Genomic DNA, 27,939 nt, shown 5'->3' with positions numbered 1-27,939 from the left:
AGAGCAAGAGACTTGGTCACATAAAAACCATGTTTATTTGCTCCCCTAACAACTCATGTCTTTAAAAGTCATCGTAAAATGACAAGATACAAGATGCTGAATTAGGCCTTCATGTAATCAATTTCCAGTTGAAATGAAGACTGGAAGAGAGAATGAAATTTCAGACATCAAGTCTAGTTTTATACTACTAAGCAGTTTCATGGGACGACAGGATTTACCTGAAGATCATACTGGTGTTCAAAGTTACCTGAGATTAAAAACTCTACTGGAGATTTCAGTTTGCTCTGCAATAAATTAGTCATTAGTGATTAACTGATGCTTTAAGATTTTTGTCCTTCATTCTCATAAATGGGTGTTCAAGCCCTCTGGAGAGGATGAGATCTTGTCCTAACGGGTCAACGGAATGGCCTCCTGTAGCCCTTGTATTCACACTTTGACCACAGAGCTCCATTCATCTTAGCTAAGTATAAATATATAAGCATACTGTATGCAACCACTGAGTTGAGTACTGAGTTTGATCATCACAATTTGTCCATGTAAATTCAGACTGGGAAAAAAATGTAGGAGGTTAACACCTCATTCTAAACTTCATTTTGTAAACTTTATAGTTATTTACATTTCCTTCTTCCATGCATGCATATCCCAAGCACATAACATCATAAATATCTTTCCCTGTATGAGTTGACCCCCACCTCACCACCCCCCCACCTTTCTCTCTACACCACCTTTCTAGAAATTAGAATGACCTGACTACATTAGAACATACAGAGCATACTTAAACAATCCTGAAGTCTTGGGCATTTAGTAAAATCTGACAAATCATGTCGTGAGAAAGGGTCCTAAAAAGCTTGACCATGAAATGCAGAATGATGAACACAGCTGGAACATGCTGTGTGTTCAGCAGAGTTGCAATGGGTTAGTGCTTTGTGTGTTGGGGTATTGCCTCAGGAGAAGGAAGCTGCAAGTATGGTTTCATGCTGTTGATTATGGAGGGTTCCGATCCCCACAGCTGGAGCTGGAAGAGCAGGTCGACTGATCACTCGCAGCTGGGAGGAGACATGACCAACTGTTCAGTAAGGACTGGGTGGGTGGGGGTGGGGCAGCCCACTAGTCTCTCTCATTAATCTAGTATGATACATGACAAGCTCAACACTTGTAAGGTCATGTGGAAAAAGCCAAGGTCAGAAAATGTTTCAAAACTCACCTTACAGGTCAGCTGCTTTTCAAATCTGGGAGACACAAAAGACCAACATCCCATGTTTTGCGGCTCTTCCTGGCTCCAGATAAACTCTGCAAATGAGGAGTTAGAAGAAGCTTTAAAAAGGCTTCACCTTGATAAGATACTTCTACTTGAAGCTCAGAAAGCCTAAGAGATTTCAGCATAAAATTAACCACCTGATAATATAATGAAGATACTTAAAATGCTGTAGCATACATCAGTTTTTAAAAAGCCAATAATGGGATTGCAAAGTGCTTTGTACTGTATTAAGACATGGGGAGAGAGGTCTATGTCCGTTTCAGCGCAAATGTGAATGAGATTAGTGAATCTTCTCCTTACATTGGTCTGGAGCACAGCTGCAAGATTGTATGCTGCAGGAATGAGTAAGCATGGCCTCACCTCTAGCGCTGGTGTATTTGCCTAGCTCCAGCTGCAGGGCCTCTGTGGGGAAGGGACACAGCTCCTCCACTCTGATCAGCGCTGTGGTCTCACACACCTCCGGCAGGGTCTCCCTCAGCTTCAGGAGGGCGTAATAGTGCTTTCCTGAGCAAAGCAGCACTCTCTGCACACTAGCTCCACAGAGCAGAGGCAACTCGTCAATGAATAGTCTCGCACTTGAACTCAAGCTGAGTGAAGTAGTTAGCCCTCCTGCCCACTCCTAATGCAATGGGCTTCATCATCGCTCTGCTCACCTCTGAGGATTTACAGATTTGTCACCAATTACAGGCTTGAAGGAAGTGCCAGGGCCCATCTCTTCTAGGCTTGATACTGCCCCCTAGTGTAAGAGAAGGAATATCACAGGATTAAAGGAATAAAAGTAAGTAAAACTACAGTGACTGCTGTTGTATTCGACTGGTAGCAAGCTCACAGGAAAACGTAGCAGTGTTTTTGGTGCAGCCACGATGAGAGGCTTGCGGAAGTTACGGATCATTTGTCTCCTCAGCAGGTGGAAGTACTGAGCTGGTGTTGTGGGATTCACCACCCCCATGTTGACTGTGTCACCGTCCACACCTTCCTCCTTGCTGTCACACATCTACAGTGGGGGAGAAAACAACCAACCTGATCCAGGGCCAGAAGCTGAAGGAGGATTATAGAAAGCCTTTTGGTTTTGAACAGTGAGCACGTGCCCATTCACCTGAAGGAAGCGCTCGATGCGACAGGATGAGTGCTCGGGTCCTGCGCCATCATATCCATGAGGAAGCAGGACCACCATGCCACTCTGCAGAAGCCACTTAGCCTCACCTGTAAGAAGTTAATTTCGCACATGTCTCACACAGTTCTAAAATTATACAGCTGATTCTTGTTAATAAGTAGTTTGGCCTTTTTTCCTTCACCTCCAGAGACAAAGGTGTCAAAGATGATTTGAGCTCCGTTGAAGAAATCTCCAAACTGGGCCTCCCAGATTGGTAGAAGTTTTGGCTGTGCAATACTCATCCCATACTCAAAACCCAACACTGCCTCCTCAGACAGTGCACTGTTACACACCTGAAAAAACAAAACATCCTTTTTGTGATTTGTGTATTATCCACATGGTACTTGCTTCTGATACAAACCCAAAAATACTGGTAATACACTCCAAGTATCAGCTACTGGTACTACAAGCTCAGACAGAGTACTACTACCTCATTCAAAATAGGAAATACAGAGAACACTGCTGAGGTGACCTGACCTCCAGAAAGCCTTCCTGTTGAGCACTGATGTGATTGAGGGGGATGTACATGTCGTTGGACTCCTGGCACACGACCATGGCATGTCTCTGGCTGAAGGTGCCACGACCCACGTCCTGACCACTGAGCCGCACACTGAAGCCTGCATTTAAACCAGCAATAAAATATTTGGTGCAAAGCCAGATGTTTTTCTCACTTGGCCAGTAGTGTTCTGCTCCCAAAGGGTCCAAGCTCCCTTGCATCAATGTATGGCGTCAAGACTCAGAGAATGCTTCAGTGTAACTGTTGATTAGCATGCAAACCTCTGTTTAATTGTGAGAGAGAGAGAGCTCTTACCCTGGCAGAGAAGCGTGCCAAAAGCCAGGGCCTCAGCACAGGACCAGTCTAGCTTTGTTCCTTCGGCAAGTTTCTGTAGTCTGGACTGTCCAAAATTCAAATTTTTTCATGATTTTCATGACAGACATTCAGTGCACTGTATGAAATATGGTATACAATGTACTTTTCAAAATTTCTCTCTTAATATTTCACATTGTCCATTTACATGTACAAAAATAATCTCAAAACTCCTGGATTCATCAAAACATCCACCCACTGTTTTGCCAGTATCAAACACAATGCATTATTTTGTACTGCAGCACTACATTCCACTACAGCAGATAATCAACCTATACCTTTTAACTGACTTGTACTTAATACTGAAAACCCTGTGCTAGATCAACTCACTGCATTTTATATGCTTTGTATTTTAAAAAGCTACAATTTTACTGTAGTCACATACATTATTGATCAGTTACAAAGCGGTTTGTTCTTCTAAAGCTTTGATAATAATGAAATAATTGGTTTCAAACAGGTTGAAACTGCACATACAAATTTTATATATATACATACATATATATATATATATATATATATATATATATATACATACATATATATACATATATATACATATATATATATATATATATATATATATATATATATATATATATATATATATATATACATATATATATATATATATATATACACACACACACACACACACACACACATACATACACACACACACACACACACTCCTGGATACGGGGATAACATGCTTTAGAGAAAAAACGAATTAAACAAATGCAGTCAGCCTTTGTAGAGCCCATCAGTGGGGGTGGGGTGTTCTACCTGCACATGGGTCTTCCTTAGGTGACTATGCACCTGGATCTCCTCAGGTATATCCACTGACTTGCCTCCCACAAACTGTAGCAGGGGAACAGCCACACCAGTGTCCCATGAGGAAACTCTGTTCTGGGGCTCTACGAGACCTCCCCAGCGGCCCTGAAGGTTGGTGGGTGGAGGACTGAAGAAAGTCATGTTGGCAAGGCGGTCATTGAGCATCGTGTTGTAAGCCATCTTGATCTGAGTGCGCTCCTCTTCAGTCATGAGGCCCTCCGAGATCAACAGGTCAGTGTATGAATCAGGGATGCTCTTCCTCGAGCTGGGAGATAGGGAAATAATGATAACCTGTATGCCCATTTCACTGCATTGATTTTTAATGAAGACATGAGAGACGGTGTGAAAGGTAGTAGGGAACAGGTACATGCCAGTGTGTGTGAACTGAAAGTGTCAAGACCTCGCACGCACACTGAGAGTGTGAACCCACCGGATGAGTTTGTACATGGCTGGGTTTGTGAAGAAGGGCTCGTCCAGTTCATTGTGCCCCCACTGGCGGTAGCAGAGAAGGTCCACTATAACATCCTTCCTGAAATGTCTCTGGTACTCCACAGCCAGCCTTGTCGCTCGGAGAACCTCCTCTGCATCATCCCCGTTCACGTGGATCACAGCACAACCCACCATCTTCCCTACAGTACACAACAAATCAAACTCTCTCAAAGCAGCACTAGTTATACTTCATTTGATTATTTACAATTATGGAGACGTTTAACTTTCACCCTTTTAGCTGTAAATGAGATTTATTCTACTCTGCCTACACTATATTTATCCAATATCACTTTGGTGAGTTTATAAATTCAATATTTGAAACTGAGTAGGCCACATGTGGACACTTTGACCTTAACATAGAAAACTGATAATTAAATGCAAATTGAATTGTTCCATATTTCACAAACATAAAATACATACAAATTAATTCAAAAAGGTCCACTACATGGAAATTCATGCTCAAATTTAAAACCATGCATTGTCAAACACCATCTCTTTTAAAAATAATTTCTGGTCACATTTTATATACTTTATAAAGTTATTTTTACTTGCTACACTCAAGAACTGTTTCAAATACTTATTTAACCACTGATAATATTTGTTGAGTAAGCATACCAACATCACTGCAGTACAAGGATGAACGACCCCTCTCAGAAGGAGTGGTATAGCCCACTTGATTGTTCACAATAAGGTGGATGCTTCCACCCACTCTAAAGTGAGGTAAGTTTGACAGGGTGAAGGTCTCTGGTACAATTCCCTGGCCTGAGAATGATGCATCACCATGAACCTGAAAATTGACAGACAGAATTAAGTTTAAGAATCAAAGCTTTCCCTTTTCAAAATGTGAATTGCGGCTCTTAATGTGTTTTTCACTTAAAATACAGTAACGTAATAGTAATCAAGTTGCGAGTAGGTGAATCAGTTTCTAAGTAAATGACCTTTCTTGAAATTAACAGATGTCATTCGGCACAAGTTCAATTGCTGGAAATTTACAAAATCAAAAGAAAAAATTCTAATTTACAAAACATTACTGTTGCTAGAGATGTAATGCAAACTAGAAAAACCACTTAAGTCTTGTTCCATGTCTATGACTATTATTAATGACATTTAATTTACAGTACAATTTACCTTTATTAACATAAGTGTGTAGTTTAAGAAATACACATTTACGGCATTAAATAGACGCTGTTATTTACTCATAGAATACATCCTAGCCAGTAGAGTAGGTTAGAGTCCAATATACCAATGAACTAGAATACTGTAGAAATACACGTATCAATTCTGATGCCTAGAAGTACAAAACACATAAGGTCTCTGATAAGTGCAATAAACAATAAGTACTAGAGTTTGTTAGACAACATCACTGTAATAAACAATATCCAGCATTACATTATGTGTAATTTCTGTCATAAATTACAAAATTTATAGCACAACAGATGCAACACACACCTACAAACCCGAACAAGTAGCATGGAAACCTGGTCACCTGTACACAGATGACTTTGTCTCCAGGCCGGGCATGGCTGTCACTGGAATAGTCTCCATCCCTTTTCACCTGTTGCCGCCCACGTGTCTTGCCCTGCGCCACAGGGTTGATGGCCTCCAGGTGGGAGGGGTTAGGCAGCATGGTGACATGAAGTGGGTGCCCAACTCCCATGTCCAGCTCCACAGATGAAGTCAGGTGTGAGAGCACGTCCCCGATGGAGGACGACTCCCCCGGGAACTCGCTCAGGCCCCTCATCTTACGAAACATTAACTGGAGCAAAGCACAGAGGGAAGCAAAGCAGAACTGATGCAAGTGGTTCACAGCAGCAGTGGCAGAAGGAGAGGTCTGGGCACCAGTTACTGCAAAATGACTTCATGATAAATAACAGGGACACAGCCAAGCCTTGTACATTTACAATGCACTTTCTTCTATGCTCTAATAAATCTGCTGGTCATCCTGCATAACTAATCGTCTTTAGTAGAAGCTGATGGAAGATTAGCTATAAACCATGCATGAAAAAAAGGATTTTCTGCAGTGTGATAAGTGTGTGGAAAAGAATAACCAAAAAATTGTTACAGCAGCAAAAGTCAGTGGTAATTTTCATCATAGTCACAGTACGTCTCTGTTCTCAGCTGCAGCAGATTTGTGCCCGTTATGCAGTTACTGCTGACTGTTTACAGCAAAGTGAGCTTGTCTCTTTCTTCCCTTCTTCAAAATGATCAAAATGGCTGACTTTGCTGTGGTCAATACTGTTCCACAGTTCTTTGGAATTCAGACCATTTGACAGGCATCAAAGGGAGAAACTTTGGCATTTCAGTGGGTTTGCAGACTTGACATATGCAGCTTTGAAAAAGTACTTGGATCCCATTCCATTTTCTGTACATGGAATCTCTAAGTTGTTTTACAATATCTTATTTTATTTGTGAACTGTACACACAGCTAAACATAGCCTCTGGTATAAGGAGCATGCAATTAAAAAAAAAAAAGCCTCACCGAAATAAAACAAACATCATACTTCAAATATTATCCACAATCAACTAAGGGACCCCTGGTGGCAACTGTAGGCAATAAAGTGCTCTGAACGTAATGAAGTAATATTTACCCATATACAGAATTCTTTATAAAATTCCTAGACTGTAAGACAACAATGCCTTCAAAATCTTTCTGCATGTGAGTTGCCTAGAATATCTTTTTTGTCTAAATATATTTTCCTGCTATAAGTCTTCACAGATTCATTTAGAACTATTGATCCATTAATTCTCAAAAACACGTACCTAACATTGTGTTAATTTTTTTGCGCACTGCTGTATATTTTGGCCCCATTATCTTCTGTTATGAGACTGCATTATACTTTTCTTTGCAATACATCTTCAGTAATTGGAAATGCCAATCTGGATCTCAGTACAGGTGACAAACTTTAATGTGTCCTAATGTGGTAAGATTACTCAGATGCCACTGAAAAGGCATAATAACCTTGGTCACAGTCATCAAGGCTTTGAAAACTGTTTAGATTCAATATTAAGATATTCCAAATATGGAATCTGGGATTTGGAAGTCCTTGGAGCTCATTTAGGGGTTTTAGCAAAGGAAAGCAGTTATTGGATAAAACAAATACAAACCTTTTCAGTTCTATGCAAAGGTTTAGACACCCTTGGCCAAATGGCATGTTTTCTTATTCTTCTTTTAGAGAAGATGTAAGAACAGCCTGTAGCTAGTCACAAATATAAAACAAGATTTTTTGCAAAACCTAATGCACACAGTTACCCTGTCTTTCTGAGCAAAAAAAATTTTTTTAATCTAAATCATCAATGTGAAGCAAAAGTTTGGACATCTTAGAGTCCTTAGTAACACCTCCTCTGGCAGGGATCACAGCTTTAAAATGCTTTTGTGTCAGCCAAGTCTTTCAGTTCTTTGGAACTTTTCACATTCATCTTTGCAGCCTCCATTTCTAAGATATTCTAGGACTGTCTTGCATGCACAGCATGTTTTAAGATCCATCCACAGCGATGATGTTTGAGTCAGGCGGACTGTGAGGGCCATTCCAAAAGCTTTGGGTAGTCCAAGGTTAAATTTAGGTACGTTTTAGATCAATATTCTCTTGTACAAGTCATCCTGTTTTAAGCTTCAGTCTTCCCTCCACCAGTGCAATATTGCCAGTATGATTGACAGTAACACGACCCCAAAGCATGACAGATCCAACCCCATGCTTTACAGTTGGAAAGGTGTTCTTTTATGAAATGCACTTCTTTTTTCTTCAAACATACCTTTGATAACTATATTCAAAGAGTTCTATTTTGGCTTCATCAGATCACAATGTGTGTTTCCAAAACTCAACTGGCATGTCTATATATGGCGTAGTGTACGTCAAACCTCGAGTTATGCAACAAGGTCACAATCAAGGTTTCATCCTTATGACTCTTAAAGATTATGTAAGTGAAGCACAGCTGCACAGTGAAATAGTGCTCCTCCACTCCTGACTCAGCTAAACCTTTCTGCAAGTTATTGTCCATCATAAGGGGATTTTGACTGGCCTTTCTTACCAGCCTACAAGCTGTCCTCTCAGAGTTTTTATGGTCTTCCAGATATCATCTTGACCTCCAAAGAAGCCCTGATCAGCCATGTCTTAATAATATTCCTGTAGATACTGCATGTTTAGGACACTTGGCTACCTTCTTATAAGCTTCCCCTGCCTTGTGGGCACTGATTATTTTCATATCTTCCGACAGTTGTCTAGAGGACCCTGTTAGTACAAAGTCTGAAGAGTCAGAAAATTTATTTTGCATCCTGTTAGCACTGTGTGCCAGTCAGAGAGTAACCATGGCCACAACCAATAATTCTACCTTTTACTCACCTCAGGTGGGAAACACAGAAGTCCAGTGAGCAGGTTGAGTCTCCCACGGTGAGGCATTCCCATAACCACGTCTGTCACACCGTCACTCGCCACTGAACGAAACAGCTCAAAGAAAAATCCCATCATGCTCTCTGCCCCTTCACCTCCATAGCGCTTCACAGTGGCAAATTTGGTGCCTAGGAAGTGGTCAAACTCCTGTAACAATCCACAGAGAGAAAAGGTGAAAATCTTTTATATGATATGCTTATTTTGACAGATTACATCTTGTATATTTGATAAAGCAAACAAAGGTGCCAATGGTATCAAATCCAAGCACCTCTTCTTGTCTCTTCCTTAGAGAAAAAAACAAAACAACAACACTATAGCAATCATCATCTTACTCCAAATCTTCCTTTAAAAAAAAGCTGTCCTCATGGTATAATATGTTACATTTTTATAGCAATGCAACACATTCCCAGTATGTCCCAAATGCCAAATAACCTTTATCACATTTATACAGCTAATTCAACTTAATAGCAGAATGTGTGCTCTGCTCCTGCTGAAATTTGTACCTGCGATTCAAGCATGAGTTTGGCCAGCTGTCTCCTGTCCTTGCTGGAGAATGTCTCCTTCTTCAGCTCCTCAAAGCGGTCTGCAAACCACACTCTCTCTTGCAGACTCTGCAGGTGGCTGGTCTCCACAGAGATTGTCCCACAGTAAGTGCTCTCCAGGTACGCTACTACTTCCTCTGGGCTGGCTTCTGCTTTCCCAAAGTGCCTCAAAGCTGACAATGTACCAGAGATACATGGAGCAGAAGTGGAATGTAAAGCTAAGCCTGTAGATGTTGGCAATGAGACTGATCTTAGATAGAACATACTGAAAAAACCTACCAGAGGTATTCAGGAGTCCTTGCAGTGTGCCATTCAGCAGGGTGATTTCTGGTACCTTCTCCATAACAGGCGTGTAGGGGAGTAACGGGTTAATTTTAGCAGCCTTGTGTCCATGTGTGCGATAGGCCTCCGCCAGTCGAGCCAGTCCATGGTCTATTCACATAGTAAGCAAATTCAGAACCTACGTCAAGGAGCATACTAAAATACTACCACTCCCTAAATATTTGTGATTTGAAGAACCATGTTCTATACTATAATCGACACAGCTAGCCATCTGATGTAAACTAACTAGGTTAGCTCACATTTTAAGATAGCTAAGCGAAGCTAGCTAAGTTAGTTTAATGCCAGTTAATAAATATCACATTAGCCACTGACCTTGATTCAGTAAGGAGATATTCTGTAGCGAAAGCTCTGTGTCGCCGTCCAAAGTTCCTCGCCGCGGTCTGTATCCATAAACGCCTCTTTCTGTGTGATACAAGGTTATTAACGGTCTTCGCGAAGCTATTAACATGCATCTATTAAGTTTATGTAAATTCTTGAGCATGACGCCCGACGACATACTTATACATAAAGCTAGGTAAGCTATATCCTTAAAAAGAACAATAGACTTAATTTAACACTACAAACATTATAGCAAAGAGCTATAAGTAGTTATGGGAGGGACATTTTCCACAATGGCTATTGGCCGGAGCGGAGGGTTAGAGTGAAAATAGCTGCGCAGAGATCCATTGGCTGGGTAAAACCTGTTAACTGAATGACGCGAAAGTTACTTACTTATTCGCAGCTTCCAGTTCGTTTCGTTAGTTATTCGGCCGCTGAGGTTGGTTTCCTATTCATAAAGGGAGTGTTTAGCCAGGCCCAAGATCATTTTACACCTCGAATCTAATTGGCACCACACAGGCACCTTGTTTCCATGGGGGAAATTTGTGATTTATGTCGGGATAGACAAATAACAAAACCATCATATAAAACATGTCCCGCCCTGTAAGAAATACCTGGTTTAAGGCTAGACCAAGATCATTTTATCCCTCAAAACTAACTGGAAACACGGCACTTGGAGCAGTGGCGCGCATATGCAAATGAATCAAAGAGGACATTTAAACAGACACAGAAAACATTAATTTCAGGTCAGGAACACCTGTTTTTAGTGTGTTCATTTTAAGTAATTAAATTGTATTAAAGCCACTGTCATCTTTGTGTCAAATGTTTTAAAATTAAGATTTACCTTACAATAAGTGTGTACTTATGTAGCTATATGTATTGTTTTAGAATAAATATATTATAAAGAGTAAAATCACCACAAACTGATTTTTACACAGCTATAGCTACCCTGTAAAATGTCCTACACTTAGATTTCACAGTTAGATTTGAGGTGTAAAACACAGGGTTACTGAAAGGGTTAACTCTTCACTCTAACTCCTTATTTTCCTGGCCCAAGGTCATTAAAGCCCTCAAAAATTATCTGGAATTTCATCTTTTCATTTGGTGTTGTTCTCTATTACTCAATGTGCCATGTTGCCAGTTAGATTTGAGGTATAAAACGAGCTTGTTCTAGCCAGGTTTTTCTTACAGGGAAAGACTTATTCCATATGATGTACTTGTTGTTTGTCTGGCCTGATATAAATGTAGGCCATCAGTATGCTTTTGAACTTGCCCCTTTGAGTCAATTTACATGTGCATACCATTGCTCAATGTGCCATGTTGCCAGTTAGATTTGAGGTGTAAAACAATCAAGGGCCTGGCTAAAACCAACATTTTCTTACACGGTGAGAACACTTGACTTTGCTTAACTCCTTATTTATCTGGCCCAAATTCATTAAAACACTCAAAGCTGATCTGGAATTTCATCTTTTTCATTTGCCATTGTGCCGTATTTGTCAGTTCGATTTGAGGTATAACATGATCTTGGGCCAGGCTAAAATCAGGTTTTTCTCACAATGTATTAAGCCTTCATTATCGGGAATGCCCCAGTATGTCTCTGAAATTTCCCCTTTCTTTTACCTGTGTGCACAACGTGTAATGCTGCTAGTATTGTGATGTATTGTTTCACCATGGGCCTTACTAAAATTAAATTCTCCTCACACAGAGACTTGTTCTCTGAATATTTCTTCTTCCGATCAATGTATGTACTATCACCAGTGGCATAGGTTTCATTTCAACTTTGGGAGAACACTGTTCACATCACCCAACCTAACACTTTATATGCGTAGTGTGAGCACGAATTATTGAAGGGGAGACACAATTTTTTTTACAGATTCGTCTGTCTGTAAAACGTAAAGTGCGCAGCAAAAATGTATCGTGAACACTCCCTTTATGAATAAGCAACCAACTTCAGCTGCCGATTAAAAAGCTACGAATAAGAAACCAAACGAACTGGAAGCTGCGAATAAGCCACTTCAGCGTCTTTGAACGGAAACACATTACATAATCTTGTCATGATATAAGAACCTGTAAGTATGCATTGTTTTAGCTTTAACATAGGGCGTGGAAATCTGAGTAATGCTACTCTGAGTTGATGCTACTCTGGCCTAAATTATGCCTTCTAGTAGCCTATCGCACTACATTTCTATTCACAAATTCCCATTTTATGCAAAAATAAAAGCAAGGCAACTCCAGAGCATGGACAGACCCAGCGATTCAAAAGATGATTGAAGTTCGCTGTCATCTATTGACACATTCAAAATATATTCCTTAAATAACAGCACACTGTTAATTGTTTTCCTCTTGAATAACTTCTGAATTATCTCGTGGTATGTTTAGTATTTATATGAGGCATTAAATCAAATGTATTATGGCAGAAAGGGTTTGGGACCTGCGTTGGAAAACCTACAACAATTTCACTGCAGCATATAGTCCTGTGCAGTATTAGCTAGCTAATAATTTTGGCAAGTACTCGAGACCCCTATGGGTACAAAATATTTTCATGTAATTTAATTCATTTAATACATTATGTTATATTGCCGGGTGAGCGCATGTGTTTTGGGTAGCCGTCGTGGGTTTGCTTACATCACGATAAAGCTCTTCTAATGCTCTGTGGAAAGGGTATTCTATTAGGGCACAATGGGTTTGTCTCATGTGATAATATTCTGTCATCTTGACATGCTGTGTACTATAAGATCGTATGATAATGATTAAAAAAAACCCCTCTCTCCTAGACACACACGCGGGGAAGTCAAGCAAAGCTGCGCGTAAGCACAACTACACCTGGCGTTCATACAAATAGGACGCATACTCCGAGCTTCAGCGAACTACAGATGTATGGATCGCTTTGAGATTGGCTACTGCTGTTCACATGCTGGAGAGAACGTTTACTAGGAACGTGAGATTGTATTGTATTCTGTGAATGAACGGCCTTCTCTGTGCTTGCTACGTCTATTTATAATTTTGTCCAACATATCACCATTGAGCTACTATCATCTTAGGCGATATGCTTCTATGTAATCTCGACTCAAACCATCATTAAACCGCTAACGTCATCTTCAGTGCTTGACTGGCTGCAGAAAACTAAAGAACATCAATCCGTCAGTTGTGAATGCCTAAAAGAACTATAGTAGCTCAGTCATCCAGCGCATAAATAAGCAATCAACATCCAGCACAAGAATCGATGCCGAGGGTGGTTCTATTGCTACTCCTCAAAAGAGGCGTTTAAACCAGGAGACATCTGGTTTTGGAGGTGGGCTGTAATACAATAAGAAGCGCGCGCTGGAGTTATGAAGGCTAAACGGGTAATTGGCGCTGTTCGTCCAGCACCACCGCCACAGTCACCTTGCACTGAATGACACCAAGATAGACGGGGCGTCAGACTTCTTGACTCATTTCCAGTGGAACCTTAATATGCTTTTAGTGTGAGTTCAATCGTTCTGATGTAATTCTGTTGTCCTTTTTTTGTGGATCGACGGGGAGAGAGTGAGGATTACGCGTTTAAATTGCACGCAGGACGCGAACACGACCGGCACCAGCAGTAGATTCTTGTACTTTTTATACAACAAAATAAATGTGTATTTTCCACTAATTCATTTTGTGAACTTTTTATTCCATCGATTTTGTTTAACCCATGAATCCATGCGTGACACTCGTATCAACAGTGTTGCTTGTAGCTTTTCGAACCCGTAGTGATGCCCGGAGCCGGTAGAAGATATGCCTAGGGCGACGCGATGGGCCAAGGCGACGAAAAGGATCGCATAGTGATCAACGTAGGAGGGATAAAGCATCAGACCTACCGCGGTACTCTGCGCACCTTGCCTGGCACTCGGCTTGCCTGGCTTGCCGAGCCTGATGCCCCGAACAACTTCGACTATGATGCCAAGATCGGGGAGTTCTTCTTCGATCGCCACCCGGGCGTCTTTGCACACATCCTCAATTACTACCGGACGGGAAAACTGCACTGTCCAGCGGATGTGTGCGGGCCATTATACGAGGAGGAACTAGCGTTCTGGGGCATTGATGAGACTGACGTAGAACCATGTTGTTGGATGACATACCGACAACATCGGGAAGCCGAAGAGGCTCTAGTTAGCTTCGGAGGGGGAGCTCTTGATATTGGTCATGAGGAACCAGAGGCCGACGGTATTACAGAAGCGGCAGAAGGGGATGAGGGGGTTGAAATGACTCGGAGACTGGCGCAAGGGGACTCGCCCGATAACAGATCCGGGCGCTGGAACCGCTGGCAGAAGAAGATATGGGCGCTCTTTGAGGATCCGTATTCCTCGAAATACGCGCGGGTGAGTGAGAATAAAGTTCATTAATACGCGATAGACCCTGGCTATAAATGCTCAATGAATGGGAACATTTGATTGCTAATGAGTATGTAACACAAATAACATTTAATCGTTCTATGCCTTTGACTCATATCAAAAACGCGAAATGTCTCTCTGTCCCTCATCGCAAGATAAATAAAGGTGTCACACAGACAATACCAAGAGCTCTCAAATCAGTAATGAATGATCCATCGCCTATTACAAGTTTAATGGCTGCAATTAGGTATCATAGTGTTAACTCACAGGTGAAGGTCAACACTGTTCTTGTTAATGAATAGTCCTTACTGCTTCTCCTGTTCATTTTTGCTTTGTGTCACGCCTGACCCCACGAATGAATGAACACTCTTTAATATTGGAATTTTTTGTAGTTATAAGATAGCACAAGGTGGAAATCCAGTGCTATAAGTAACCTTTTGGGAATAGTCTGTAATTTTCTCATGGAACACACGGCTACTGATCATATATCATTCACTTTGATGTGCTACAAACAGTAACCTCAACCCCTGGAGAATCACACACTCATCAAAAGCCATGGGTGTCCAAGTCTCTTTTTAGGCTGTTTTAACTGTAATGTCCATGCCTGAAAACTTCTCTTACTGATATTACAACATTAGTCTCACCATGGGTCTGAATGTATTTTCAGCATTTACAAATGTTTTGGCAGTCAAGTTAAAGTGGCTCAGTTCTCTGATGAAACGTGCTGGCACAGAGGTTACACAGGATGGCAGACCTCCAAGCTCCCGGCATGCTGCCTGTTGGAAACAACTGAATGTAGTCTACTGGAGAAACGGATGGTGTGAGGGAATAATGAGGCTATGTCAGAGAGACAGAACATAATGTGGAGACAGAGAGAGACAGGGAGAAACAGAGAGAGAAGGAGAGGGAGAGTAGAGATGTGTACAGGTTTTACACAGAAATAGCATTGGCCCAGACTACTTGCATTGGCTTCAGAATGATTGTGATGATGCTGAGCTCTGGTTGGAGATGCTGGATTCATTTGCCTGTCTGGGGTATTCCTGCTCTACTGCTGATAGTCAGACAGGATTAATTTGGCTGTCTGGGATAGTCCTGCTCTGCTGCTGAGAGTCAGACTGGCTTGTGACTCTGCTGTGGCTGGGACCTGCTCAATTTCCTTATAACATTGCACTGCCTAACTGCCTCATCAAAAACAACCAGTAGCAAGCTAATGAAGTCATCGTATGTTCCTACAAATAGGTAAAGCCCGTATTTCTAAATGTTTGGAACTGATGTGTTTGTAATCACTATGCCCCTCTTTTATATGTTCATGTTATTAACATATAAAATGCACAGATTTCATTAAGAGTAGGCCTGCACTTTATGTAAAGTGAGGAGCCTTATGGTTATCATGGAGTCAGGAATGTGGGGAATATTGTGCTTCGTCTTAAATAAAATATGTATTCAGAAGACAGAGTATTTTTTAAAACTGAGACTTTTCTAGATGCAATGCCTCACCCCTCAGTGCTGAATGTGTTAGAAGCCATGTGCAATAAATGGCTGCAATTAAACTGGATTGGATGCAAAATATATGGATAATCTAATGTCTATAGTTTGTTGGTGCAGATTCTGTATTATTGTTCTAAGGCTTTTCTCACTCTGAAAGAACGGGGCTTAATGTGTTTTCCCAAGACAATTTAATTGTGTGGAGCTATTTTTGGTCTCCCTCCATCAGACTGTACATCTTAATTACATTACAACTTGACAACTCAATTACTCGCTGCAATCACATTTACAGCATTTGGCAGATGTTCTTATCCAGAGCAACTTACATATTTATCAGGGCAACAGTATATTTGCTCCCTGGGATTCAAACCCATGACCTTGGTGCTACTAGCACCATGCTCTACCTGGCAGTACCACATTTTATCACTTTTTTACTCTCAATGTATCTGTGAAGCAAAACATGAATTTGTAGTGAGTAGCAAGGCTTCACCTATGAGTGGTGTGTTCCATCAAGCCTATTCCTGCAGATTTAGCGCCATCATTATCCAGTCTGTTATCACAAACATAAAACACATTATATCTGACAACCTGATTGCACCACAAAGCATTCCTTAGTAGTACTGGCTGTACATTTAAAGTGCATTACAAAGTACTCTACAACTACTGTGCTCATGGATGATGCCAAAGGGTAAACGGAGGGATTCACAGTAAGACGTAGTGCTCAAATGATGACAAAACAGCAGAGGTTCAGTGAAAAATGCTAAGCTCTTATATATGGAGAATGACAGCTTAGCTGCATATTGTTTGAAAGTAATACGAAAGATGAGATGATTTCAGACATTTGTCATGGTTCTTATGTATGTTTTTCTATGGTGTGAGGTATACTTGCCTTAGGTTGTTTTAAACTCGAACATTTTGTACCGATATCCTAATGTACTATATTAGTACACTGTGTGCACAATTATCAGGCAAGCTGTATTTCAGGATTTATTTTATTATTGAACAACTACAGTGCTCTTGGTCAGTCCAAAATGTTAAACCTTAAACCTGAATGTTTAAGAAAATAATTGAGGTTTTGGCTTTCTTGGGACAATATCTGTGCATAATTATTGGGCAACTATTAGTGTGCAGAATTATGCAACTAAGTGAAAATTCCCATCTCACTTGTTTATTTTCATCTGTTAAAGTGAGAATAACAAAATTTACAAATAAACACTTCTGACCAAAAAGTGATCAATATAGCCACCCTTCTTTTTAAAAACAGTCTGTCTTAATCTTCTGACGATGAACTTTTTGTGCAGCAGCAACCACAGCCTCCCAGACACTGTTCAGAGATCTGTACTGTTTTCCTTCACTTTAAATCTCCCCTTTAACAAGGGCCCATAAGTTCTCAATAGGGTTTAGGTCAAGTGAGGAAGGGGGCCCATGTCATTATTCTTTTATCTTTAAGGCCTTTACTGGCTAGCCACACAGTGGAGTACTTCGGTGCATGCGATGGAGCATTGATCTGCATAAAAATCATGCAGACTTTTTCCTGTACCACTGCTTGAAGAAAGTGTCTTTTAAAAACTCACAGTAGGTTTGGGAGTTGCTTTTGAGTCAATCTTCAACCCAAAAAAGGTGCAACTAGCTCATCTTTAATAATACCAGCCCATAGCAGTACCCCACCTCCACCTTGCTGGTGTCGGAGTCAAATTGGAGCTCTGTGCCCGATACTGATCCAGCCACAGGCCCATCCATTTGGTCCGTAAAGAGTCACTCTCATCTCATCAGTCCAGAAAACCTCTGAAAAATCTGTCTTCAGATATTTCTTGGCCCAGTCTTGACATTTCACCTTATGTCTTTTTCAGTGGTTGTCGGGTTTCAACCTTCCTTAGCCATGTCCCTGAGTACTGAACACCATGTATGTCTGGGCACTATAGGTAGGTTGCAGTTCTGGAATATGACAACACTGGTGGATAATGTGTTCCTGGTTGCTTCACATTTGATTCTTCTCAAATCTTTGGCAGTTAATTTGCATCTTTTTTTCTCATCACATTTCTTGTGACCCTGTTGACTATTTGCAACTAAAAGATTAATGGTTCTGTGATCACACCCCAAAATCTTAGCAATTTTAAGAGTGCTGCATCTCTCTGAAAGACCTTACAATTTTTAACTTTTCAGAGTCAGTTAAATCTCTTTTTTGGCCCATTTTGCCTGAGGTAAATAAGCTGCCTAATATTTATGTACACCTTGATTTAGGGTGGTAATCTCCTTAGGTCACACCCCCCCTCATTACACAAATACACATCACCTGATATGCTTAAATCCTATAAGCATTCAAGTTTATATAGCTTGGAGTTGGAAAATATGCATAATAATTATGATATGGTCAAAATACTCTCTTGCCTAATAATTGTGCACACAGTATATTGTTTTTGATCAGATAGGCAAACTGTGATTTGAGTGAAGAGGCCTTCACTTGTGCATCTGGTCAGGCTATGCATATAGAGACCAGATGGTCGGATATGTGTGTGTAGTTGATTGAATGTGGGCCTAAGAGTTGGCTTGCCCAGACTTGTCTTTTCAGTAATTATCCTCCCACTTGTCACTCATTAGCTTGCCTGGTAGGAGAGCATGTCTGTGTGTATGGGCTTAGTGAGAGGTCAGGAGCATAAACAGATGCATAAGACCAGCAAATACTTTTCTGCTAGCCACTGGCTTCAAAATTCTCCAGAATAAGAAAGAGAAAGACAGACATATACAGACACAAACACTCACGATCGCGCGCGCACACACACACACACACACACACACACACACACACACACACACACGCACATACACATGCATATGCACATGCACATGGATAAGTAATGTTCAGAGACAGAGATAATTTAATTTATCAGTGTTTCAGCCTACAATATTGCTAAAGCTCCAAAATCACAATATTTATATTCATTATAGGCATTTAGGATCTATGATATGCCTTAACTTGTCATCACCTTTAATGCCACAGTGCAATACAGCACATTACAGCACATTATGGCCACACCTGCTGAGGTCATTATCCTGGGACATCAGGGCAAAGAGCATATAGTTCTCAGACAGAATGCCATAAGACGTGGATCATCTAATGTTTTTTTTTTGTCTCACACTGTAATTAATTAGATAGGTAGGATTAGAAAAGGTGAAATGACTTTATGAATATATACCCAGATGTAATTACCTTCAGTGTTGATCTACAGCATAATGAACAGATTAAGACCAATACAGATGTCAGAGCATGCATGGCCCAAAAAAAGGTTAAAATTGACACTAATGCACAGGGAGTCTGAAAACCTCTGATATCAAGTAATGAGACTGGATATCACTTCAGCGTTCTTTAGAGTACATTTTCTATACTCTGCATTCCTTCAAGGCCATTCTTCAGCAGAGGGCTCCTCTGCCTCTTTCTTTACAAGAATCTCATCCGCTCACTGTCCCACTTGGGTTTATGCCTTTCTCATTCCCCCTTGCACATCCTCCAACCCCTCCCACAAGTCATCCCTTCTATCCTTTTAAACTCTAATGTCCTTCTGTCTAGTTGTTCCATTCTACTGCTTTCTCTTCCAGTGAGATGACACAGGGCTGACCTTACCCAGCTGCAAAGTCCAGCCTCAGACCAAACACAGGCTTACTGCTGGGTACAAAGCAGAGAGGTGATCTAATGACTAATGAAAAGTGCCTATTAGTGTGTTTGTGTGGGTGGGTGGGTGTGCATGTGCGTGTGTGTGTGCGTGTGTGCGCTCATTGCCTCAAACAAAACATTCTTGCTTCCCACAAATGGCCATCAAACTCTGTCTATTTGACTAAGTACTGGCTGACCTAGATACAAACTGCCTGTGGCGAGAGACATTGTGAGATGCAGTGTGCTATAGAAAGAAATGAAAACTGATCAGTGGATGACTTTCAGAAGAATGGCTAGATAAGTGCTTGCATGGCAAAGCAGTCAAAATATAATTATTTAATAGTTTACATCTCCCAATCTGTTGCTACTTAGAACCAAATAAAAATGGACTCATCATACAGCCCAACCTCCATGAGCCTAACAAACAAATAAACAAATAAATAAAGAAAACTCTGAACTGAAAATGCTTGATGGAGCATTATCTATTTTTTGTTCAAGGGTTTTAGGTATAATTGCAGATTTCAACATTTTGTTTTCAGGAGTTGCAAACTACCTTGCCACTGGCAAATGATCCAGCAACTTGTCCTCTCCAGAAAACCAATCCCCTCACACTTGTTCACCTCTCATGTTTTAGTGGAGGAGGGATCAAATCCTCAAAGGGTCCACTGTCCATCCTCCTGAACCAGCACACAGCCAGCCCACGGTGACCGACCTTGCAGGGACAGTGCACGGTTCCCTGGTGAGGGGGTTGTAGTTAAATTTAGCCCAGGGAGGTGGAGGGGATTTGAGGTGGCGCCACTCTGCCATCCTCCGCTGTCCTTGGGCTCAAGCGGTGACCTTGAGCTTCAGCGGCAGTGGAGGTAGAGGAAGAGGGGCTTAAGTGACACGCTCTATTTGACACGGCAGGATCCTGTGGCACACAGAGACTGAAGTAGCAACACTATACTGCCCCAGATCCTTTAAGCTCTGCTGAAACAGCCATTTATGGGCAACTAGTATTGCTGTGATGGTGCATATGACCTCTTGCTCTGTTGTCTGTCCATCTGAGAGAAAGTGTACTTAGAGGGAACATGCACATTTAACACTGATGTTAGCACAGTTTTCAGTGATGACTTGTTTTGAGGATTGGATAATACAGATATGGTAATATTCAGAACTACTTACCTACCCCAGATAATTTTTCTTGCTCTGTGTTTTTCTTCTCTTTTTTAACACAGTGGATAGCATTTGCGTCTCTGTTCTTCATCCTGGTGTCCATCACAACTTTCTGTCTGGAGACTCATGAGGCCTTCAACCCCATAATCAACCGCACAGAGATTGAAGTGGTGGACAATGTGACCGTGGAGCACATTTACCCTGAGACAGAGACCATGGTGCAGCTCATGTACATCGAGGGCATCTGTGTCATATGGTTCACCTTTGAGTTCCTCATACGAGTCACATTCTGTCCTGACAAACTCAAATTCATAAAAAATGCCCTCAACATCATTGACTTTGTGGCCATCCTACCCTTCTACCTGGAAGTGGGACTGAGTGGCCTCTCCTCCAAGGCAGCAAAAGACGTGCTGGGCTTCCTGCGCGTGGTGCGCTTTGTCCGGATTCTGCGCATCTTCAAGTTGACACGCCACTTTGTGGGTCTGCGGGTGCTTGGGCACACGCTCCGTGCCAGCACCAATGAGTTCATCCTCCTCATCATCTTCCTCGCACTCGGGGTCCTCATCTTTGCCACCATGATTTACTATGCCGAACGTATTGGAGCCAACCCCAATGATCCTCGCGCTAGTGAACACACACATTTTAAGAACATCCCTATTGGCTTCTGGTGGGCTGTGGTTACGATGACAACACTTGGATATGGTGACATGTATCCTCAGACGACCTCAGGCATGTTGGTGGGTGCTCTTTGCGCTCTGGCTGGTGTATTGACCATCGCCATGCCTGTGCCTGTCATTGTCAACAACTTTGGCATGTATTACTCCCTGGCAATGGCAAAACAAAAACTACCAAAGAAAAAGAGCAAGCACATCCCTCGGGCACCCCAGCTGGGATCCCCCAACTACTGTAAGTCGGCCATTAATTCTCCAAGACCCAGTACACGCAGTGATTCCTGCCCGCTGGCCCAGGAAGAAGTCTCTGAGATTAGATATCAAGGTAGGATATCTAAACACCCAGTTCTTTATAGAATGTAGTTTGTTTTGTAAGCAGTCAGGGCTGGTCATTGCAATGTAATAAATAGGCAATCTACTGCAAGCTCTGATATGCATGCATGACTGCCCACACTATGTCATTGCTCTAAATCATTTAATTAGCATTGATTTCATGATAAAGAAATATAACATAGACAACAAACACTATACTAAACTTTTGAAAACACTGTATATTTAAATTTTATGAGGGTTTTGTTTGCTTGTTTTTGGTTTGTCTTTTGTTTTTTCTGTTTATTCTGTTACAATGGCCAGGGAAGTGGCCACATCAACCTGATTGGAGCAACAAGCAGGAGCTCAAAAACACAACCAGAGACCAGTATGGGTGAAAAGGAAGAGCTTTATTGGTGCATTGCATGTTTACACTCTCTGCTGACAGGCCTGCAGCTTTGTTCTCTTGCACTGGTTACATAGAAAGCCTGGTTTAAAGAGTTGAGACCCTGAATATAACCACATGCATATGCTTTATACCACATGCATATGCTTTAACCACATGCATATGCTTTATACCTAATACTTATAAAAGCTTTTAACTGAATGAGAGTGTGCCACCAGCTTTGCCTACAGGCATCAGTTCTTAGAATTTAAGCTTTAGTTCTCCACATATTAACTTTAATTTCAAACTTATTATACCTCATCAATAAAAAAACAAACAAAACAAAACAGAATGACCAAGGATGACTAGCCAGTCACTAGTGTTTGCTCATGGCAGTGAGACAGATTTTGACTGCTATAGATTTGCAACCAAGGCTCTAGATGCAGCAGACTCCATATAAAAATACTATGGTACAATAACCTTTGGATGTTTTGTAAGTTTTCTTAACAACCTGAAGCAAAGACCAAAAGCTAGTTTGGCTTGGGACATAAGCATACGTACAGGTGGTGGTGTTTTTAAAAGTGTAATTTTAGTCCTCTATAGCCATACATTCCCTTCAAATAGTACTGAGATTCTGTATTTCTGACTGATAGTCATTATTTCATTTCAGGTGCAGAGTACAGATCATAATACATATAACATCTTACATCTATACAGACTGCTTTGTATCCAGCATAGCAGATTTGAGGAAAAAATACAATAAGGCATTAAGAATGAATTAAAATAATACACAAATGTATTAAAAATGTAAAGCACACCTAAGACAACAAGAAAGTGTTGGTATGGTAAAGTCAAATAATGTCTTAAAATAAGATACAGTGTTTATTGTATTTCTGCTGATGTTGATTGTAATCTGTAACTGAACTAATGCTGTGAGATTATCTGTCTTTGTTTATGATTGTAGATTTTAAAGTTAATGGAGAGGCATCTAAAGCAGCCTTGGCTAATGAGGACTGTCCCCACATTGACCAGGCAGTGTCACCCGAGGAAGTGTTCAGCCCTGTGGACCGTGAGAGACCCTGCTTCCTGCTCACCTCTGGAGAACGGGGTAATCACATAGGGGCACGAGTCAGGAAGGGTACGTAACCAGCCAGTCATTATTAGCCATTTCCAGATTACTGAGTGCACACAAAGTGCTTACAGTAAAAAGTTAAAGCAACTGTGACAGTCAATTGCCTTTTTGCTGCAGATCGATTGTTGGGTAGTCTCACAATGTGGTCTGACGCCACCCTTCAGATTTTTCCTGAAGGTCTGCAGTGTACGTTGTCAGACTGACACATATGGAAAAGCATGTTCTAGACTTACTTGTATGGAAAACATAAGTTCTCTACTGTGTTTTTAGAAGGTACAATGTCACACATTCAGTGTCACAGACTGCAGTTTTCAATTCTGAACTATGAAACCTCCAGGGTCAATAATTAAACATTTTACATTATTTTAGCCTACCTCAAATCAACATGTAGGACAAAAATAATGAAAAACATTTGTCAGTCAAAATGATGAATTTGCTATCATTAAAGGAAATTAAAGGTGCTTGCTTTAAAAATAGTCATGCATGCAGATTCACTATGGTGGGTGGTACTGGTGATAGTGACGCTCAAAGAGGTCCGGCATGGGATATGAGGCATGTGGTTCCATGACAAGAACTCAGCCAGTCAGAGGCTCTTAGATCTTAGCTTCAGTTTTGACTCGCTGCACCACCAAACTGCCATGAATCCGAAGGCACGATGATAGGATATTACAGTCACGAGTGGGTTATTCCATACCAGATAATCACATAACTCCAAAGGCGTGACCTGAAGTTGACTTCGTCAGCTTCCTGCTGCTTGAGTAGGATGATACCAATTATGTTCCACTCCATTTGATACCAAGGCAAGGTTGTTTTCAGGCACTGCTGTAAACCATATGATGGTGGAAACTTGTTAGGTTATAACTGGAGCAGACAGGATTGTAGGTCAGGCTCAGAACATTCCATCAGAACCCATATAACAGCAGAATAGAATACAGAACCGAACAGCAAGACAGACTGTGAATCTTGCTTATACAGCACAATGGGAATCCATTGGCAAATGTAATTTCAGTTTCAAACAGTAAATGTATACAGAGCGTCTGGGGAAGAACTATTTTCTATGAGAACATTGATCATTTGCAACATGTTTTGTTGAGCTGATGTGTCTGGCTGTGTTCTTTGGTGTCTCTCTACAGCTGTGTTGTGCTGGTTAGCACTGTGATACCACCCCATGCATGCAGTAGACAAAATAATGCATAATGCATAACACGCATGGAGGATGATGCGGTTGACTTGGTGAATGGTCACTGTCAACCGTTTCACCATGAGCATAACTACATGATAGGGTAACACACTAATGCACCCCTAAGTGCCAAAATACATGTGTACTCAGATGCACTCAGATGTCTCAAATGTATACACACCCACACCCCCACACACACACACACACACTTTCACACATTTGGCATTTGAGGCTGCACTGTGGTGTACTGAAAGCCCTTTCTCTCTTCAAATGAAGGTTATGAAAAGCCATGGAGCCATAGCAGCATGTCTGGAGGTGTGGCCTCAGTGTCGGCCCTCCCCTGCAGCCCGCCCTGTCTCATGCAACAGGCCCACTCCCCCATCCCATCCATCCTGTAGCATGGACAACCAAACTAACCAATCAGAGGCCCCGCTCTGCAGTGCTGCGCTGAGACACCTGCCCACACTGTGTACCATTCGTCTCTCATCAGTCTTTCTATGAGCTCTACACTCTCTCTCTGTCTCTCTATGTTTGTCTCTTCCTCTCTGTCTGTCTGTCTGTCAGTCTCTCTATCTCCAATCTTATCCTAATTGTCCTAACTCTGGTTTTCTCCTAGATTTGATTCTGTTCTCTTGCCTGCCTACTCATGTCATGTTGTCATGTTATGTTCCATACTTTTGTCCTGCTTGTTTTCTTGTGCTTCTCCCTTTATCCATTGTTTCTCTTCTTTCGTCTTTCTTCCCATTCATGTATTTTCTTGTCTCCTCTTTTGAAACCCCTACATTATCATGCTCATTTCTCTTTCACCTTTCCCTCTTTCCCCTTCGGTGTTTCTAAAGCTGTGGTTTTCATCAGGTGCTATTGGTCACCTTTTTTAAAAAAAAAAGAAAAAAAAAAGAAAATGGCTGTTTCATATGATTTTACATTCTGAAAGTAATCATGTAATAAAAAATATCTTAAAAGGACACTAACCAATCATAATTCTATGATGCACATGTCACCAACATAAAACTATAACTGAAGGAACCTCATTTGCATTTGCATGCCTTGCATGGGAAACTGAAAAAAAATGTAAGTCTAATGAAAATGATCTTGTTTTACATTCAAACCTTCTTTACAAGTATACAATGCAGTCAAAGTATATCATTAAAGATGATATAAAGTACATGTAGCAGTGAAGACATTTTCTTTGCTGACACTTTTTGCCTTTCCCCAAACCATGACCTTGTGTGTGTTTGAGCACACAACATTTCTAATAGTAGCAGTGGTCAATTCGACCATCCAACTTTTCTTCTGGAAAAAGATTAAAATGCAAATAGTGAAATAATGCACTTTAACTTTGATAATGACCATCTATCTATTATTCTACTTTATTCAGGCTTAGGAAATAAGAGTATTGCTTTTGAGTAAAGTTCAGCATTTATTTTTCATAAATTGTTTCACGCCGTGATAATTGGAGTAACTAACGTATGTTGTTCTCTGTAGCAAATTAATTGTAAGTGTACTACATAAGAATATGTGCAGTTAACAAAAAATATGTATGTACTTTTTGAAGTTACTTGGGGAAAGGTAAATGCATGCACTTTTATGCAAAAAAAAAGAGGTACAGTATGCGAATGACACTGTAAAAAAACACTTGCATGAAATAAATTTTGTATTGAATCTGTGTTCGGACTCTGTTTTTATTTGACAGAACACACCTACACATCAGCCTCATTGCCTGGCAACAAGCCATGTACCTTCTTTACAATGGATTCTCTTTGACCTTTCACTCCTCTTTGCCATTGGATCATTCCATGGTGTTGTTCACCTTTACAATATAATACATACTAGATTCTGAAAAGCTGTATAAGTACTCTCTCACGCAGGATTTCTCGTTGTTCTGGATCCTTGAGAGGTCAGCAAGGTCAAAGAGATAATATATGACCCTCAAGGTGTGTAACCCAAGATAGAAAGCAGGAGCGTTGATGCATTTGCCCTGCTTCATACACTGGCATGACATACGTTTCCTGAGCATGACAGACATAGTACAGGCATTTTTTTTACAGACAGCATGTCCCAATGTGACAGACTTCATTGCCACGAGCCATGTCTTACGTTCATCGCCTATGCAATGTTTTTGGCCAAGCATGGAGAACAGTATGGTAAACCCACAAATTTAAGCTCATTTCCCCTTGTGCCCATCTCCCTGTCCTGCACAGACCTCCCACTGGCTTTGCTTGCATGGTTTAGGGGATGCCCCTCCCCCCTTCTCCTTCATCTGTCCTCACTTTTTTGTTGTTGTTGTTGTGTTTGGTGTATTAATATGATTTTCCTTGTTGTTTGTTGTTGTTGTTTTCTTCTTTGTGTGTTTTTAGAAGCCCAGCGAACGAGCCGAAGCAGACAACCAACAGAGTCAGTGTGTGTTATGAACCATGGTGTGCCAACCACTATGTGTGTCAACCATAAAGCCACATCTCCCACCTGACAGTGCTGTAGCGTGTGTCCATGTGCACATTTGTACTTGTGTAAGTGTGTATGTGTTCATGTTTGTGTGAGGGTGTGTATGTAGTAGATCAGCATTATTTCTAAGTGACAGAAAAATCTCAGCATAGATGTAGCACAGTAGTGCAGAGAAGCTGTTGTTCAGCCATATGTATCTCTGTTCTGTGAGTGATTGTGCTGTCGTACTGTGTGAAGTGGCTATTGTTTTGAGGTGTGTTCCAACGTTGTATATAGTGCTTTGTTTGCTGATGCGATGTGATTTTACTTCATCTTTGTGTTTTTGTCCCTCAAGTGATCAAATATTTGTTTTTGGTGTATGTCCAGTTCAGTGTAAAATGTTGCTCCAGTACTTTTCATATTGAGTGATTATACATATATTCTTCAACATAGTTCATGTATGGGGGAAATCATTATGCAGAGAAACCTTTTTTCCTATCTTTTTTTTTTTTTTTTACTACTGTAGCAAGTATTTAGCAAATGCCTTTTGCACTGTTTGCACCTGTTCACTTTTACATTCCTTTTCACACAGCATAAAATAGTTCAAATCATTTGTAGCTTAAACTTTAGACTGGTAACATTCGTTAGTTTAAGGGGAAATGACAAATGTAGCTTGCATTTCCCTGTGTATAGGTTTGGCTAATACACAAGGACCAAACGTTATAAGTCCTTCAATGTATGAAACAAACAAGCTCTTGGCTTTTAAAAACATTAAAAAAAACAAACAAAAAAAACCATAACACCTCAACAAACATTTGTTGTTTGTAACCTGTAAAAGCAATGAAAATAAGTGTACCTGTATAAGCAGTGAAAATAAGAACCCACATATTTTCTGGATTGTTCAGTCTTTTTGGCAGAAAGTGCCAAACTTTTTTAACAGACAATCCAGTACAATAAAACAGCAAAGTTCCGATTACAGTAGTCTTCTTTATCTATAGCAAACCATGAGCATAC

General features: G+C 40.9%; 2 protein-coding genes across 4 annotated transcripts; one reads left to right on the top strand and one right to left on the bottom strand.

The window, feature by feature from the left end:
- Positions 1-16: 16 nt before the first annotated feature.
- Positions 17-10,500, bottom strand: dhtkd1 (dehydrogenase E1 and transketolase domain containing 1). Its single transcript, XM_027021458.2, has 17 exons — positions 10,181-10,500; positions 9,806-9,958; positions 9,488-9,699; positions 8,937-9,131; positions 6,086-6,355; positions 5,215-5,386; positions 4,541-4,739; positions 4,063-4,375; positions 3,223-3,307; positions 2,889-3,028; positions 2,554-2,704; positions 2,355-2,461; positions 2,088-2,252; positions 1,912-1,994; positions 1,619-1,788; positions 1,205-1,290; positions 17-1,046 (listed from the first exon to the last, which is right to left on the bottom strand). Exons 1-17 carry the CDS (start codon positions 10,362-10,364, stop codon positions 945-947), a joined length of 2,787 nt encoding a protein of 928 aa, XP_026877259.2. The 5' UTR covers positions 10,365-10,500; the 3' UTR covers positions 17-944.
- A 1,674-nt stretch (positions 10,501-12,174) lies between these two features.
- Positions 12,175-27,892, top strand: kcnc1b (potassium voltage-gated channel, Shaw-related subfamily, member 1b). Of its 3 annotated transcripts, none has more exons than XR_003411413.2 (5): positions 12,175-12,255; positions 12,961-14,526; positions 20,890-21,823; positions 23,225-23,330; positions 24,781-24,861. XR_003411413.2 is itself a non-coding variant. In XM_027021436.2 (5 exons), exons 2-5 carry the CDS (start codon positions 13,960-13,962, stop codon positions 26,969-26,971), a joined length of 1,785 nt encoding a protein of 594 aa, XP_026877237.2. In that variant the 5' UTR covers positions 12,175-12,255; positions 12,961-13,959; the 3' UTR covers positions 26,972-27,892. The 3 variants fall into 3 exon arrangements, 2 of the variants coding, with proteins under 2 accessions (XP_026877237.2, XP_026877236.2); XM_027021436.2 differs by lacking the exon at positions 24,781-24,861 and adding an exon at positions 26,862-27,892 and having other exon boundaries at positions 23,157-23,330; XM_027021435.2 differs by having other exon boundaries at positions 23,157-23,330; positions 24,781-26,166.
- The last annotated feature ends 47 nt before the right edge of the window (positions 27,893-27,939 follow it).

This window comes from Electrophorus electricus, chromosome 2 (assembly GCF_013358815.1).
Source record: "Electrophorus electricus isolate fEleEle1 chromosome 2, fEleEle1.pri, whole genome shotgun sequence".
NCBI lineage: Eukaryota > Metazoa > Chordata > Actinopteri > Gymnotiformes > Gymnotidae > Electrophorus > Electrophorus electricus.
This window is presented reverse-complemented; position numbering and strand designations above follow the sequence as displayed.